General features: G+C 39.5%; 1 protein-coding gene across 5 annotated transcripts in view; it reads right to left on the bottom strand.

Moving 5' to 3' along the window:
• Positions 1-18,329, bottom strand: part of MAPK10 (mitogen-activated protein kinase 10) — a gene marked incomplete at both ends in the record, with an annotated part of 77,211 nt that overhangs the window by 23,243 nt on the left and 35,639 nt on the right. For 2 of the 5 annotated variants that reach the window (XM_080633982.1, XM_080633983.1), the window contains 3 exons: positions 13,203-13,274; positions 16,374-16,539; positions 17,791-17,929. In XM_080633982.1, coding sequence (XP_080490108.1) covers positions 13,203-13,274; positions 16,374-16,539; positions 17,791-17,929 — 377 coding nt within the window. Of the gene's footprint in view, positions 1-1,550; positions 1,623-13,202; positions 13,275-16,373; positions 16,540-17,790; positions 17,930-18,329 lie in introns of all 5 variants that reach the window. The other 3 variants (XM_080633984.1, XM_080633986.1, XM_080633985.1) reach the window with 2 other exon arrangements.

Genomic DNA, 18,329 nt, shown 5'->3' with positions numbered 1-18,329 from the left:
ACGTAAAAACAGTTCAAACTACAACACCGAACTACACTAACCTCCACACTTAAATTTCTCACTCCACATTCATAGGAAACACCAGCACAGCCTGGACCAAATCTTCCTGGAACACAAATAGATGCTAATGACCTACATTAACACAGAAGTGAAAGGTTCACTTTCATATATGCAGATGAGATGTGCTCCACATCACATGAGAACACATGGGAATTTTAGCATTCATTTAAGTATGAATACGCTCATCCAACATTTTTGACAATATATGAATCAGAATCTTACTAGACAAGGCTGTGAAAATATTAAAGATATCATTGCCTACATTAATTTCTTTCATGTTCTTCAGATATTACTTTTTCCACATTTTAATCAAAATATTGAACCCTTGAAAGTGTGAAGGAGGGCAAAAGTAAAGTGCTAAACTGAATTGATATGTATATAGGTACACACACACATATACATAACTGTATATGCATGCACATACAGAGAAAGTTACACAAAAATGGATAATGCCTGGAAACTCCTCTGTCGTCTAAGTACAGAGTAAAAATCAGAAGGAAAACTTGTACATAGGTCATCTCCATTTCTTATCTGTGTAATCCTATGCACCAAGAATTGCTGGAGTTAGACCAAGCATGTACAGAACATAGTTGCTGTTGTGCACAAGAAGAAACCACTTTCACAATCTGATAAATAATAGGGTATATATCGAGGTTTGATAAAGCATCAGATAAAGTAGGAATTATGGCTGCCTCAGTCCTGAATGCAGAATGGTCTCAAAGGAAAACTTACATATACCTAGTCTGCTTGGACCACTTGTCCACTCATTTAATGCATTTATCTATAAATCGCTTTTTGTTGATGTCAAAAATAGTCTGCTTTCACACAATAACTACACGTACATAAATAAAGGATGACAGACTGAAGCCTACTACAACAGTTTCCAAGGAAATTCCTAGCCTTTTAAGTCATCAATTTGGTACAAAATTAAGTGATAATTTTAGTCTTGGGAAGCAGAAGTTGTCCTCAAACTGAGGACATTTCCTTCTTTCCTTCTTCAATACCACTTGCAGAGCAAACAAGCAAACAAATAAGTATTTCTGAAAGTCACATCTGAGTTATTCATACCTTCTTCTCAAAATGCAGAATCTCTTATGCACCATCCTGAGATAAACAGTGACTTGCTCCTGCCATGCTACAACCTGAACTTACAGAACACTGTCATTAATGAAACACTCTCTTCTCCTCCCTGACAAATTAATGAAGAGACATTTATAACAACAAAACTAAAACCAAAAGTGGTCACTGGCTCCAGAAAGTGATTCTGATGAACCATGTAGGATGATGGTTTTCATCTCCTTACACTGTGGTTTCCACCTAAGGCTTTCAGTGGAAGGCAGTAACTGTTTATTGACATTTTGGTTTGCAGGGATTTTGCAGTGGGACTTAACCCAGCTCTTTAGATAGAGTACAAATGTATGTCAGCACTAGTCTAGCAGGAAGGGGTTGGAAGCACCTACTGAGGCCAAAATGGCTGCTAGGAAGGATACGATCAGTGCCAGGAAACAATACAGCACCTTTAATCATTTCTCCCATGATGCACCCTACTGACCACATGTCAACTGAAAACAAAAATGAAATGAGGGTAAACAAGAAAACAGGAACAGAACAACAAATAAATGAGAAGATTTATCCAATCATGCTATAGCACAGAGCCTGCGGCCCACACTGCAGACACAGACTTGCCTTTCGCTCTCTGCAAATGCTTTTCTGCTTGAACATACATGTTTCGTGACAACACAGCAGGTCTGAGAAAAACCAACTCCGGCAGCTTTCATTTACGCCAGTGTGGATGAAAGACAATACTATTAAATACAGAAAACCAAGTGAGACCCACGTCTGGCTACTGTGTCATAATACAACTTTGTAATTAATATTTACCAATTATTTTTTTCTTTTTTACGTTTTCATTTGTATTCAGTACCTAGGTTTATGCTGCTTTGTATTGTAAATGAATGCTGGTCTCTGTATTCAATGAGGATATGCAAATTGCTTTCCCTTTATCCTTTCAGTTATCAGAGATCCATGCATATTTTCACAAGCTGAACTGCCAGAAGCCACAAAAGGAACTTGGTTCTTGTGAAGACATATCCACGTCTTATTCAGGGGTCTGAATAGAATTTGTTGAGCTTATTTGACTCCAATAATGCTTGCTTTAGAACCTGCTGGCTCACTTCCACTGAATCTCAGTGGAGCCAGCAGTCCATAATAGGGGTCTTGAGAATCAACTAAGATTTCCATTTACTGTGATAGGAAATGGTGATTTTTAAATAGGACAGTTGAGACACAGAAGCAGTAAGCTGTACCTTCTGCACTGCAGTCAGAGCAAACTGGGGAACTGTTTGCCTTGTACAGAGAAGAGCAGTTCAGCTGGGTCAAACAAAGCTAACCACAATTTACATTGGGACACAAGATGAAAATCAGGCTTCTTGTATCCAGTAAGGGATTAAGGTGTCATTTTCCCTCATATCAATACTATGAAACCACATTACCTCTGCTATCCTTGCTCTATGATAAGTCATAGGGCATGGAAGCAAGAAAAGGGACAGACTGGTTTCTCAGGGCCAGAAACTGTGGGAAAAAAAATGAAAGCGGCATGCTGCTTGGTTAAATTTACTCTTACAATTTCATATTGAGCAACAGTTTAAAGTGGATTTGACTTTGAAGGCAAATGTCCTATCTGTGCAAATCTTTACATGCTTGGGTCTAAGGCTCCCCGCTGCTTTCTTTAGCATACGAAAAGCTTCATCACTACAAAATAAATAAATCAATAAACAAAAAAACCCCAAATAAATAAAAGGCTACTTGTTTAGAAGCAAGAAGCAAACCTAGAGATGCAAATTATTGCTGCCTTCATCACAAGCTAAATGGCATGCAATATATCAGGAAAAGATAGAGCAAGCAGTTGTTTGTTCATCTGTCATTAATTCCTTTATATTTTCTGAGGCTTTTTTCTGACATTACTGCTCTATGCTGTGCTCAAGGGCACACACACAGAAGTTGAACTTGTGACTTACTAAACCGTAAACTGTGTAAAGCAGAGACGATTATTGTCCTCTACTCCTGAGGTTTTGGGAAGGAAGCTCTTTAAAAATGTCTAAATCAGAAGCGAAGATGAACATTTGAATATAACCAGCATCTGAAGAGAGAAAAAAAGTGCATTCTTGACTGCTGCCTCTTTTTCCTCTCCTGAGCCAATTAGAAATAAGTCAAATTGTGATCCAGAGTTTCACTTCACATTTAAGAAAACTTATTTATTTGAAGGTTAGGAGTTTCAGCATATAGAGCAGCAGCAGCTGTCAGAAGAACCAGTTAAGGCACTGAGGCTCACGCAAAGTTCCATAAGGACTGTACTACAGAGACCTAAGCCTCAATTCTCAGTTTCATTTAGTCCAACATCAATCCAGATGTAGTCTCAGTGATTTCACTTGTACAAGCATCAGAGAAACAAACAAACCACAATATCTAAACATCTGCACTCAGCTCTGAAGCACTGAAAATCTACATTTGGTTCAAGATTTTCTCCGAATGCAAAATATTCACAAAGGCTGACAATGCTCCATCAACACATGGAATATTCCTAAACTTTAATCAAATCCAGGCTAATTTACAGTCACAGAGACCTCTGCATGACTTTAGGTAAAACTTCACTTTAGCAACTATTTGCCTTGTTTTAGGATCACATGAAATAGTGTTACGGAATTAAACCTACAACTTTTCACAATGCTCTGAAGTGAAATTGTTGAGATTTGGGTAGCCCTTGATGAGAAGCTCCCTCTCCATTAGAATACCCATGTCCTGGATTACAAGAAGTGGGGGATTTTTAATGCATCCAAAATCTCTACAAACCTGATTATTGCACAGAGCTTCTCTGAAATGCATTCTTGAGTGTGTGCATATACTTCAAAATATGAGGAAGTTTTCCAAGGACACCAAATGTCTCCCTAGCATAGCCATCTTGAATAAATGTCCACCACAAACCACATGCAAGTGTTTTCCTCAACAGAGAAAATATTTCACTTGTACAGCAACTTTTCACCTCTGGCCCACCTCCTGGTTCTAATTCCACATCAAACAGTTAAGAAACACCCTTTTCAGTGATTGTATCAGGGCTGTTTTGCAAAACATTTGGAGAATGAATCTGCTCTCCACAGGAAAATCCAAAATCTCCCCAGGAGCTTGAACAGAGTTTGAAGAAGCTGAACACAAGTTGCTCTGTGGCCACATGTGCATGCTCCCCACTCTCCAAACTTTCTGTGTCATGGGAAAAGCCTGGTCTGGCTGCTGACATAGGCCTTCACAGAGAAGCTGACCACAAAGAGATGGTGAGAAGAGAGGGCTGGAATGGAAGAACATTAATGAAGACATCTATTCCTCTTTGTGCTTTAGTCTCATGTACTTCCTGTTCCAAATGAGTGCTTGATCATCATTCCGGGTTTCAGATTTCCTTCAGAAAAGGTGCAAAAGGATCAGGAACTGCAGAACTAGCCAAAGATGTTTCTACCTGAAAGGATCTGAACCTTTGAGGACACCTCCCCTATAACTTAGCTGTGGATACAATTTCCTTTTCTGTTTCTGCAGAAGGCTGCTCCTACCATGCTGAATGAATTTGTAAAAGCATGGGTGTCACTGTGATACTGAAGACACCATAGATCGTTTCCTTTCTCATTCCTTCATAATGGTCCTGCATTTTCCTCCTGCCAATATGCAGGTTCTCGGGGACTTGACAAAACAGAATGAAAGGGACCTCTTAAGGGGAATCTGCAACTGGCATTGCTAAAACTCCTACTGAGATTGTTCTTCAGACATGCACTCAGTGACCTCTGGTTTTCATTCAATGAAAATCATGACATTTAAATTAAAATTCATGAAACACATGCCACGGGAAACTCTGGAGACCAGAGGTGCACGTGCAACTAAATGAGCTTTGCTATCTTTTCCAAACTCGTGGGCCAGCTCATGCTTTCTCTCTCTGCCCAGAATGTTAGTAAGAATGCCAAGCATTCATACTTGTCATGGCTCCTGTTTTAGTGATGCAGAAATTGCTTCTCTGCAAGATGAAAAGAGATGATCATGTCTTCAAAACTAACTTGGGAAAACTATGACAGATGTATTTCTGAAGCAAACCATGATACCAGATTTTATTTGTGTTACAGTAAGCCAAAATGTTTAGCACACCATGCTGTTTCCACATGGCTGAGGTGCAAAATCCAGTAAAACGTCAAAGCAACTGAGCATGCCTCTCACAATGCAGCAAGCTTCTCTTTCCAAATCCTTCTAACATAGAAAGACACCAAGTCCTTCTAAAATAGAAAGATACCTCTCTATTCTAAAATAGAAAGGGTAGGACTTCCCTTTACCTCCCTCTCTGTTGCTGAGTGCTCCTGCAGATCTGCACTGAGGTCTGCTTTGAAGAACCATTTCTAGGCCCTCACTTGAATTTTCAGGAAGAAAAACACAGCAGTCTGTATTGGACACTGTACCCTGTTTTTACAGGTTTTTCCATTGTTTCTATGAAATAAAAAAGGATATAGTTTACAAAAATACTTGATGATTCTCAATGATACAAGGGTGAAGATCCCTTTTTTCACAAGTTCTAGATAGCACAGCTACAAAGGCTTCAGATTTCCAGTGCCAAGGAAAGTTTGCAATGTGCAGTGCTTCTAATGACAATTGTGAAGGTGGCTCAAATGCTTGAAAAAGATTAAAAGCCTTCCAAACCCATCAAACTCTTCCCTCTCTCAATTCTGTCTAAATCATGGCAATCTCTCAGTTTTGTGACATTCCAGTCTCAGGACCTCACTGAGATACCAAAACCCTTCTCTTCATACTTGTATTTATATGTATGGATTTCAACATGTTTTAACAAGTGCTCAGGACAGTACCAGCTCAATCCATCAAGATTTCCTGAGAAAATCTTTCCTTTCTAATTTGAAAAACACCCTCCATATGATGTCATTTAACCCTTAAAATTTTCAGCAACAGGGTTCCAAAGTGTTTAAATACTGTATTATTGACTTCTAATTTACTACCTGCAACTGAAGCTGCAAAACGCTGTAGAGTACAGTTACTCTCCTGGCAGACTCTAGATGGAAATAAAAGGGAATTGCCACAATTTTACAAGCGTGATGCTTCAAACCAATGTATGAATTTCTCTTTCTTTTCTTTATAAACTTTCTGTGAGTTCCAGACTGATAAGCATGTGCTTTGTTATGACACAGTGCAGCCAGAACTCTCTGAGATTCAGACTAGCAGATGCTCAACTTCATTTGGCAAAGACAGAATTGATCTGTAGTAGAAAGGCCTGTAGATCCTGGCCCACCTGGAAAAATGCAGAAGGATGTCGAAATCATATGCAAATCTATGCTTTTCCTCAGAGGTTGGCTCTTATGTTGCAGTGCCAAACAACTATTGTTTTTCCTTGGGAACTCATGCTCCACTGTCTCTTTTGGAACAGCAGAGCTTGCAGAGAGACTGAAAGGGATGTCACTGGATATTAAGAGGCACAAGTATATTAAGAAAAAGCCATGGGAATCCTGAGATGCAAGCTCCAGAATGAGTGGAGGCACGCATATTCTTCCTCGTCACCCATCATCTTTTGAGTATAACTATATAAATACCATTGCAGTAAAAAAGACCTATGGAGAAATTTGCCAAGGAATGTTAAGCACACTACACTGCATCTAGCAGATAGTAACATTTAAAACATGTTTTGCAGATGCTGCAGCTGGCTAGCCTCAGAGCTCCTTTTAGCTTAATTTAAATTTTGACTTTGAAGTATGTCTTCCCAGTTCTCAAAGAGTATTCAAGCACACTCATTTCACCTCTTCCAGCAGGAATCCCGCAGGTAAACTCTCCTGCTACAGTACAAACAGATAAGTATATCATTTAAGTATACTTCTATATTTTCATATCTGATGATATATGATTTTGAGTGTGTTCCAGTCCTCTACTTTGATCCCAACCAAACACCTACAGGCTCTTGACAAAAGAGTTCAGTACTACCTATCTACAAGTTTTAAATTCTCTGCTCAACTGTACCAGTGAAACTCAGCCCAAATTAGTACAGCTGCCATCAAGCAAAAGCTGATTAATAGAATAGAAAGGAGAAAAAATAAAACCCAGAATACATTTGAGACCATCCAATTTTCATAAGTGCCTGAAAAGACAACTAACTGTCTGAAATTCATATGAGGCAGCAGTAAGTGTAGCACATATCTACGCCTCAACATTTGGCCACTTCTGAAATTGGGTGTTCAGGCCCATCCTGAAAATCTTTCAGGTGAATGTTGGGAAAGGAGCAATGTATCATCTTCATTGTAGCAGCTGGAATCCATTCCAAATGCCACGCAGATTCAGACAGCATATGGCTCTTATACTAAGTGAAAATCACACTATAAACCGTTGGAGTATACAGATCTAAATTAAAAAAGAAAGAATAGCAACAGCCAAATCATCTTCACAACTGCACTGAAGTCTCTTTGAAACAGACCTTGGCTCAGCTGAGTAAACTTCCGCCAATAAAATAATCAGAATTCAAAATCTTGCTGTATTCTCAGAGAAATCCTGAGCCCAAAACCAAATACCATGTACCCAGGGTGGAATCAAAATCCAGACTTATCCCTCATTGCCATCATAGGCAACAGACACTTAAGCAGCAGGCTAACACATACCAGCTGATCCAACCTGGAGAGCCAGGACAGCCATTCTTAATAGTCTCTTTTACATAATCCTGATGCTTATAATTGTTTCTGGCTTTTTTTCAAAGACAAAACAAGCTTTAAGAAAATACTACTGGGAACATGAAAAATAACAGACTGCACTAAATAAAAGTGCAGATGTTTTATTACATCAGTTTAAGAAAATCCACAACATGCACTCAATATATTAGGATTACATCCACTAATAATTGCAATGGTATTTCAAATGCAAAGAGATATTCTGCTAATGAGTGGTGAAAAGGCAACACCTTTTTTTGAAAGACTTTGTTGATACAAATTCTTTTCCCTAAGGCAAGCAATACAACAAAATACAACAGAATCCTAATCCCATCTCCTAATACATCTCCTAATCCCACCACTCTCAAAGACAGCTGACGGAAAAAGGAATTTTTGACATCTGGCCACAGAAAACATTAACTTCCTCTGTTGGTACTGACTTCTCTTCATAATCATTTTTGAATGTTCATATCTACATAGAGCCAGTTCGGACTTTTTTTCTCTTGCTATCCTAATGGTATTTTCTTTTTCGGCTGTCTTAGACTCTGAGCTATTTGCAGTAGGAATTTTCCATGCTCACCACTGTAACCCAGGCCTAGCCAAATTTAAGACACTTGTCTGTTATCAGAAAGATTCTGTGATGAAATCACTCTTTCCCCTTTGATCTCTTGAAGAACTCACACATGAACCTGCTAGAGTACATCCTTTACATGCCTTCCCAGTACTGAAGAGAACTGCTCTTTGCTTTATTTCCCCACTAAGTCATATATGCCTGTAGGACATCACTGTGTCCTCAACAGCTCAGATCTAATAAATAAATCTCATTTGAAAGCATTCAGACCGTTATAAGTTTTCCCTTCTCTTAGACAAAATATACCAGAAATACATTTCTAGTCCTTACATTGAGATCTCATGAGATTTTGAAGATATTATTAGCTAGAGCTGGACACAGCTTTAGGGAAAGTCACACAAAATCACAGAATCACAGAACATTAGGAATTGGAAGGGACCTCAAAAGATCATCTAGTCCAATCCCCCTGCCGGAGCAGGAACACCTAGATGAGGTTACGCAGGAAGGCGTCCAGGCGAGTTTTGAATGTCTCCAGAGAAGGAGACTCCACAACCCCCCTGGGCAGCCCGTTCCAGTGGTCCGTCACCCTCACTGAGAACAAGTTTCCTCTCAAGTTTAAGTGGAACCTCTTGTGTTCCAGTTTGTACCCGTTACCCCTTGTCTTACCATTGGTTGTCACCGAGAAGAGCCTGGCTCCATCCTCGTGACACTCACCCTTTATATATTTATAAACATTAATGAGGTCACTCCTCAGTCTCCTCTTTTCCATACTAAAGAGACCCAGCTCCCTCAGCCTTTCCTCATAAGGGAGATGCTCCACTCCCTTAATCATCTTAGTTGCCCTGCGTTGGACTCTCTCCAGCAGGTCCCTGTCCTTCTTGAACTGAGAGGCCCAGAACTGGACACAATATTCCAGATGCGGTCTCACCAGGGCAGAGTAGAGAGGAAGGAGGACCTCTCTCGACCTACTGACCACCCCCCTTCTAATACACCCCAGGATGCCATTGGCCTTCTTGGCCACAAGGGCACAGTGCTGGCTCATGGTCATCCTCCTATCAACCAGGACCCCCAGGTCCCTTTCCCCTTCACTGCTCTCTAATAGGTTATTCCCCAACCTGTACTGGAACCTGGAGTTGTTGGTTGGACTGTTCTTAAATCCCTGAGGTAACATTGTCCAAGTGAGCTGTGTCAAAGGACAAGCGGATAAACATATGGACTGATTCCAAATATGCCTTTTGTGTAGTTTATGCACATGTCAGGGTTTTCCCATTCGAAAGCAAATAAATTTTGACCCTCTTTGGACAGGGGCAGACAGAAAATGCATCCTTTAAGTCCAGACCAGTAAACCACCTCTGATTCTTAGTCAATTTAGTCAATAAGGTATGTGGATTAGCCACCACTGGATGAATATCCTCTACAATTCTGTTGATTGCTCTGAGATCTTGAACTAATCTGTAACTTCTCCCATTGGATTTCTTTACTGGCAAGAGAGGAGTATCATATTCCGATTCACATTCAATTAATAATCCGTATTTTAAAAATTTATTAATGATTTCTTTGATTCCCTTCCGATTCTCCAATTTTAAGGAATATTTTATTCTAACTGGGCAGGCCCCCCTTTCCATTTCTACTTTAATAGACAAAACATTCCCTGCCCCACCTGGAATTTCAGATGCCCACACTCCCAGATATACCTGGTTAAAGACTTCTTCTATTTCAGGAAGGTTCTCATTAATTTTCTGTTGGATTAAAGTCCTGGAGTTTTCCAACATATTTCCAATGGCATCCAAGAGTTTGGGCAGGTTTTAGTTGTTCACACTCTTTCTGATTTAACTGAGACAAAAGTTGCATATGGATTGAAGGAACACTGAGGAAGGAGCTCAGAAGTGGACTACAGAAGCTTACCAGAACTCCCCAGGAAAGTTTTAGTCTGTAAAATCCACCTGCAAATTTATCAGAAGGTGGATTTCTTCTCATGAGGGTCTGACTTTTGACAAAGAAGTCTGCCTGACAGCATTTTGAAATGTCTGCTTTAGGTGAGTAACAAGGAACAAAGGTACCTGCTGTGCAATTTCTACCCAGCACTCTCCAGGAGACTGGAGGGTGTTATTTTTCTGAGAACAAAGTAGCTCATCACAAACTGACAGCACTTGAATGGACCAGTCCTCTAGCCCTGATGTATCTCAAGTGCCCTGCTAGGTCAATTACATTAAGTGCATTAGCCATATTGACAGACCAATAATTTCCAAGTTTTGTTTGGCCTTTTTTTTGCCAATGAAAATAGCAGTTAACGGAACATGTGCTCAGAGAGCATTTTAATAAAGATAACAAACGTACACATTTTTTTGAAAATGCATAACTTTCATTCATACCAGCCAGGACAGTTATCCTTTACTGGTATCTGTAGTCTATACAGATTTCAGAGCTTTCTTATAGTAACTTAGAGAAAGTTTCTTATTTATGTGAGATTATCTGAAATTAATATTATCCCTTTTTTAATTTCCATGAAGACTTTGAAATTGAAATTTCATTTCAAGTCAGCAGCACCAAGTGCCATGATAACTCAGTGGGATGGTTTAGTCAACCATAATTTCTGAAGTTTTTTCTTTCCATAAAGCTTGACAGCAGCTGTGAAATTTTTCTTGGATGTAGACTGTACCGTACATGAATGTTCTTACTCCAGGCTAGAAATGAGTAGCAGCTGTGACCTGGCCCACATACACTGTATTGCAGGGTGCAGGATTTCCAATGATTTAAAAAGTAGGACTATCACACAGTTTACACAATGTTTTCTGCGTTTGTTTATAAATTCAGTTGTTATTTTAACTGATACTGAAATGTTAGAAGGTATTTAAAAACTATTCTGTTGCTATCCCTGAATAAGACACTGTCATTGGAGACTGCATCCTGTGGTAGGGACTCACACTGAAGCAGTTCGTGAAGAACTGCAGCCTGTGCGAAAGACTCACATTGGAGGAGTTCATGAAGAACAGTCTCCTGCAGGAGGGATCCCATGCTGGAGCAGGGGAAGAGTGTGAGGAGTCCTCCCCTGAGGAGGCAGAAGCAGCAGAGACAATGGATGATGAACTGACCACAACCCTCATCCACTGTCCCCTTGTGCTGCTGTCAGTGAGGAGGTAAAGAATTCACAGGTAAAATTAAGCCCAGGAAGAAGTGACAGGTGGGGGAAGGTGTTTTAAGATTTGGGTTTATTTCTCATTGCTGTACTTTGATTTAATTGGTAATCAATTAAACTAACTTCCTAAAGTCCTTCCTGTTTTGCCCATAACAGTAATTGCTGAGTGATCTCTCCCTGACCCTATCTCTCAACCCACGAGTTGTATTTTCTCTGTCTAGTTGAGGAGGGGGAGTTATAGAACGGCTTTGGTGTCCAGCCAGGGTCAGCTCACCACATGTAGGTGTGCAGACTGCTCCACACGTTGTTGGGGAAGCTCAGCACCTATGGAGTGTGTCACTATCACAGCTCTCCATTACTAGTAAAACCCACCATTCTTATTCCACTAATAATAAAACCCTCCATTCTTATTACATTGTTGTGCTTTGCATCTGATAACTTTCTAGTTCATATTCCTGTAAGACTAGAAGCCAGTACAATGTTGCTGTTTCCTCCTCAACAAGCATGAGGCACCTGCAGTTTCCCCATCTTCCTGTTAGAAACGTATACCTGCATCTTCACCTGGCTACTGGGCAGAGCTACATTTTCAGAGAAAGTTGACAGAGCTGTGAAAACAGGACCGGCAGGACCTAACTCTGACAAACACTACAGGAATCACTCTAGAGCCAGCCAAAAAAATATTTACTTCCATGACTACATGTCTGAAAAGCTGGGTTTTCTCCACACCAACTGCCAGTGTCTGCTGATGCCAGGTTTTTTATGGTGTCTTTCTGCCAACCTGCTGAAAATAATATGCCTTTTTGTTTCTGAAAGTGGAAAACTTGTTACGCTGCTGCATTTTATGCTGACGGGCAAAATAGACACTACTTACACCTCCCAGCCATCACAGGCAGGTTGCCTGCCTTAGCCTGTGATAGACCAAAGGCTAAGCAGAGCACCTCCTCTTTTGTTTCCATTTTCTAATATTGCTTTCACCACCTTGGTGGTGGTAGAAATAATACCACCCAAGACAAGAAGAACAAGATGGGAAGGAAACACAGTTTAATTAACAACATAGACCTCATGCAAGTAAAGGAAAATCCATTTTTAAATCAAGAGAATCTGATTCCATGCCACTTTGGAAACCACAGCAGATAAACAGTTGCCTTAAACTGGGTGAGTCAAATTCTTCATTTTGTTTTAAAGATAAAAAATGTTGTATTGACTCAACTCTGAGCCCATACAGCATTGAGGTGAATCCAATTCCATGATGCATTAGCAAGCGAAAGTTTATGATGTCACCACAAATGTTATGAAGCCACTATTTCTAAAACATAAAAGCAGAAAAACAGATTTACAGGAGCCAGATGTGCCAAGTTAGGATTGTTTTCTTTCTTACTTTTCCTTTGAAGAATAATATGTAAAGCTCTCTAATTTGAACCCATGATGCTTGTTTGCTATATTGCTTATTAGTATGACATAATGACTACATAAAATGGAGTGATTACAGGTTTTAAAATAAAATAACTTGTTTGACTGCAATAATTCTGTGCATCTGTTTTTCATTTTCAATTTTGTTTGTATCAGTAGTGCACTATTTTCATTTACTCATACCTCTGTGATTCAACTTTTTGCTTCTATCTTTACAGTCCTGGTATAGTCATTACATGGTAAAAGGGATGGGGTGAAGGAGAGGAACAAATAATAGGTGAAGCTGCAGCAAATGGCACAAGGATACAGTCCCTTCCTGGAAAGAGGATTTTGTGGCGAACCATTTCTCCCATAATGCATCCCACAGACCATATATCCACTAGAATAGCAGAGACAGGGAAGTGAAGAAGGAGGGAAAAAAAGCAAAGTTAACTACAATATTTCACTCCTAAAGGAGGGGAAAAAGAGCAGGTTGATCAGAACAGTACAATTTGTTTTGTGGTTTTGTTAGGTTTTTTTTCATGTCTCACCGAAAGCTTAAATAAGTAAGTAAATAAGTAAAAGCTGTGTCAGTCAGCTTGACAGTAGTTAGTAACAATGATGGAAAAAGTTTAAAATCAACATTTTTGGGAAAAGGCTCACAGATAGCAAGTCAAGAAAAAGTAACAACTGCACAGAGTCATGGTATACACTGAGTTTATGGTGAAAAAACAGTTTTGGTTTATTTTTTTTTAAGAAAAAGATAACAACAAAAAACCTCGGCCCAGACAATGGTCAACTGGAATAAATCCTACTTGCAGCCAGGCAGTTTCTAGGTTTTGCCCTGCAGGACTGAGTCTCTTTGCAGCAGTACAGAAGAGGTTCTAGTCACATAAGTAAAGGCCGTATAAATACCACCCTTAAGGGTTATTTAAAACTCCTGCTTCAAGATCTGTACTTATGCCCTAGGCACCTATCTATACATATCTGTACCTACATGCCAACTGGAAAGAACTGGAGACTGTGACCTGTGTTGACTCTGCTTTTTACTGCATAGCTACTCAAAATAAATGCTAAAACAACCACTTTGCACAACAAGTACCATCAAGACTAAGAGCATTTATCTTCCTGATTCTGCGTTTAGCTTTTAGATGCAATGGGCATAGTTACATTATCTGCTTGACCTGGCCGGTTTGGGGTATTTTTGTCATCTTACAACAAAAAAGACTAGATAGATAGTGACACAGTATGAACAGAAAGAACAGACCTGCATTCCATGTGAGGGGGAAAAATCTGCTTTTGAATGCTTTAAAAACTATGTTGTTTCTCAGCTTTGAATCCTCATTTTGTGGTCATGCTTGACCTACACAACCAGTTTCTTCTCCTCTTTTTCTTCCCCTTTCTATCCTTCAAAAGCGATCCAAACCAAACCAAAGAAACAAACAAACAACTCATTTCTTGGTAAAACAAAATAAAGGGGAAATGTTCCATTTGGGAAAAGGAGGGTACAGGTATCAGGGGCATGGGACAGCAAGAGCATGCCTGAGGCAGTGGCAGAGTTTTCTTCAAACTGACAGTTATGGGACCTTCCACAGAAGGGCAGCAAACTGGTGGTAATTATGCATCTTTAGCCAACCAAGAGCAGAAAGAAAATGAAAGCAGTGAACGATCCTTATACAGGCAGTGTACGTAGTAAGAGGGGGGAAAAAGGTAGGGGAGCTTCAGTAATGTGGCAGCATAGGCCAGAGCAGGGAAGCAAAAAACAACCCTTTCTGTTGACTTCCTTGGGAGCTGGATCAGAGCCTCCAAGCAGATCAGACCCTCCAAGCAGAAAGCTGACCTTCATTTTCAAATATTTTGTTTTCCTTCTCTGTTTACTGTATTTTGGCTTTGTACATGTTGACAGAATCATTCACCTTGAGCCAGATTCATTGCCCAAGGAAGTCAAAGGAAGTCTCCATGTTAACTTCAGTGGGCATTTGAATGGGACCTTTGGATGTGGCAAACATTCATCACAAGAGTGACTAAATTCTTCTTGGTGCGATTTTAATCATGTGAAAAGCAAGTGCTTTCTCTGTCCTTTCAGGGACAATAACAACAACAATAGTAATCATCTACTGCATGTCTGGAGAGGAAAAAAATAAACACAAAATAATTCATTTCAGAATAGAATGAACTCTGGATTTTGACGAAGGAACTATCTAAGCATGCTGAGCCTAGTTCAAATCTCTAACAGCACTTATAAAAATTAACAATTACAAAATACTTTAAGGAAGATTATTCCTTTTTCAGAAATTATTCTTTTCACTTAGACTGTGCTTAATAATCCTCTACTCTTTAGACTTTAATATTGAAATGTGTGCTGTAAATTCATAAACATTACAAATAATTCTTGCAGAGACTTGCTAATTTCGGAGAATGTTTTGTTAGCATGGCTTTATAGTGTAAGTCATGAAATTAGCACCAAAAATCAGTTCAATGCCCTTTATAGGATACAGTTGGTTGTTAGTAAAAGTTCTCCCGCAGGTTAGGTAACCTCTTCAATGTAAATTACATTGGACATTTTTTAATAAACTCCTGGTTTTGACATTTACTGTGTTTGTCATTGAAAAGTTTCCGTGTCAAACAGACCAGTAGTAGCTTTTGACAGCAGAATCTGAGTCCTAGCTGATTTTTCACCACTCTATGTTGAATCCCCTCCTTTGCTGCCTGGCCTACCTGGCATTCAGATGCAATTCACAGCTATGTTACAAAATGAGAATCACTTACTAAGTTTTCCCTTCATACTCTGCAAAATGTGAATCCTTCCTTACCTGCTTCTCTATAGTTAGCACCCCCTACCTGCTTTTCACAGTCTTTCCAGGGATCAAGAGGCATCCAGATCCCTCACAGACTGTTCAGAGCAATATCCCATTTATATCTAACAAAATTACATACAAATCAGGTGCATGCTTTTTTAGCTTCAGCTATAACACATGAAAACTGTCAGCAAAACCTGGGAGTTTAGTTAAACCTACCATAAAGATAGAAGCCATTCCTGATATTCAGATTGAACTCCAGATATGAAGAAATTCTGAGAGGAAATAGGGAGGATTCCCTATTTCAGCTTGTATCTCGTCTTCCCTCAAACAATTCAGAGACCCAGACTCAAATTTGGAGCACATCACTCATTCAGCAATTTCAGTGGTTTTCACACTGTTTCACAGCCAAAGAAGCCAAAGAGAAAGAGCTAACTGTATTTACTAAGTTCAATCATAACTAAGAACAAGGTTCTTATTACTCTGCAACTCCACAGTGATACATTCACCAACACAGCATCCCACATACATTCAGTAGCTGCAGTACACAACAGTGAGAAACTGCTCTAAATGACCTGCTTTGTAAATTATAGATGTCATTTCCCATTATGTTTCCTTTTTCTCCTGGTGCCCCTTACAATTGTAGAGGTAGACCTTACGCTTCAGGTCGTACTGTGCTTGCTATGAAATTGCAGCCCTACCGTTCTCCTTGTAGCCCATTCCCAAGATGACCTCTGGTGCTCTGTAGTAACGTGTCACCACATAGGGAGTCATCATGAAGCTAGTGCCCGCAGTCCTGGCCAGTCCAAAATCCAAAATCTTCAGCGTGCAGTCAGATTTTACCACAATATTACTTGGTTTTAAATCCTGCAAAAAGATAGTGAAAAGACATATGACTGACTTTTATAAAGCCAGGCATAGCTGTGATATGAACTGATATTTTAGGTCAGCTTTAAAATAGTGTTTTCTGACACTTACAGCTACTATCAAAAATACTTTAAAATACCAAGCAAAACCTTGCTACTGTTTCTCTAAGCAAACTCTTCTGGAAGATGTTCTAACTTGGCATACGGTGGGGCTTTACCTGGACAGCAGGATGGTGTTAAATTAATTGCTTTTAGCAGTTCAAGAAACTAAAACGGTACTCTAGTACTAATCCTGAGTATCTTTTTTTTAATGCTGTGAGCCTAATAGAGACATTCCAACTATACGTGTGGAGATACCTTAATGCTTCATTCATAATAATTCAACTCATCCTTTGCCAGTTGACTATTGGAAGCCAAATCTATAATCCTTTGCTAACCATATGACATGCTAAGAAAGGAGACTTTTGTATATTGTAAAGCAATGTCCACTTTGTAACCCATTTTATCAGCCCTTCTTTTCTTCCTCTCTTAATGGAAGGAAAACATTTTTTGATTGGTTTTTTTTTCATCTGAAAATCCCAAATTAGCAAAAGCACATTTCAATAAAGATGATAACTCAGGATATTTTCAATCCGTTCAGAACTGCCTCCTGCCCACTGTCGTACGCACCACTCCGCATGTCAGCAACAATCACACCTCTGTCATTCACAGTCAGGTACCACATTCATACCAGCCACCGTATTCTGACATGAAAAAGCAAATAAGAGGATGCAGAAGACTTAGCAGTCTTTTAATTTGTTTTGGCATACATAAATGATGGCAAATGCCAATTCCATATGCCCTAACATCTGCAGATCCTGGCCAAGCAATACTTGGACCACAGTGCATCAATTCAAGTGATTGAATGTCATGTGTGGCAAATGTAACCAGCTGCATTTTCAGGACAAATAACACCAATCCACACCTTTCAGAGATCATAATCACTTTGAAGATTTCCAGTGTTTAGTATTTGGTTATTATTTATTTTTAATAATCACATTACCTTTTCATTGATTAAATTTACAAATAATCTCATTCCTAACACAAACACAAAGCTATCCCACTAAGGGGATGGACCATGATTCATAAGTTTATCATCATTTTGCTGGGAGATAGGGCTTTGATCCACAGTACACAAGAATCTCAAGTGGTTTCTGAAGTCTTTATGATAATGTCATATGCTTCCCTAAGTTTTAAACCAAAGACCTCTTACCCTGTGAATAATTCCTGCAGAGTGAAGATGCTTGATACCACAGAGCATTTGATACAGTAGATAAGACATACGTTCATGGTCTAGCTCCATCTGAATGACCTGGCACAGATTGGCATCCATTAATTCCATTACCAGGTAACTGAATGAAAAAGCAAAGTCATAGTGTTATTGTCTGTGTTGAAGAGGAACCACAGCATCATCTCAAATAAGTAACAATGTCTTCTTGCTCAATATTCACTTTATTTCTAAGGACTGGGAGTAACACAGCTGGAGACTGGGCCCACTCACAATGCTATCATTGTGGTTATTTGTTTCTCAGTACATCATCTCATGGCAGAGATACCATTCCTTTAGCAACCCAGCAAAACAGCTGGATTACTGGCCCTTTCTTGGTGCGTTCCCCATGACAGAGACTATACCCTACATGAACAAACAAGCAGCAAGACACTGAAATGTGCAGAAACCAGAAGAGCCACAAGCATAAAATGTCATGACTGTTTGGCCTTTGACTATTATGAGGAATGGCTACCACAGTACAT

Source organism: Psittacula echo (assembly GCF_963264785.1).
Source record: "Psittacula echo genome assembly, chromosome: 1".
Lineage (NCBI taxonomy): Eukaryota > Metazoa > Chordata > Aves > Psittaciformes > Psittacidae > Psittacula > Psittacula echo.
Note: the sequence above shows the minus strand (reverse complement) of the source record. Positions and strands in the feature narration are given on the sequence as shown.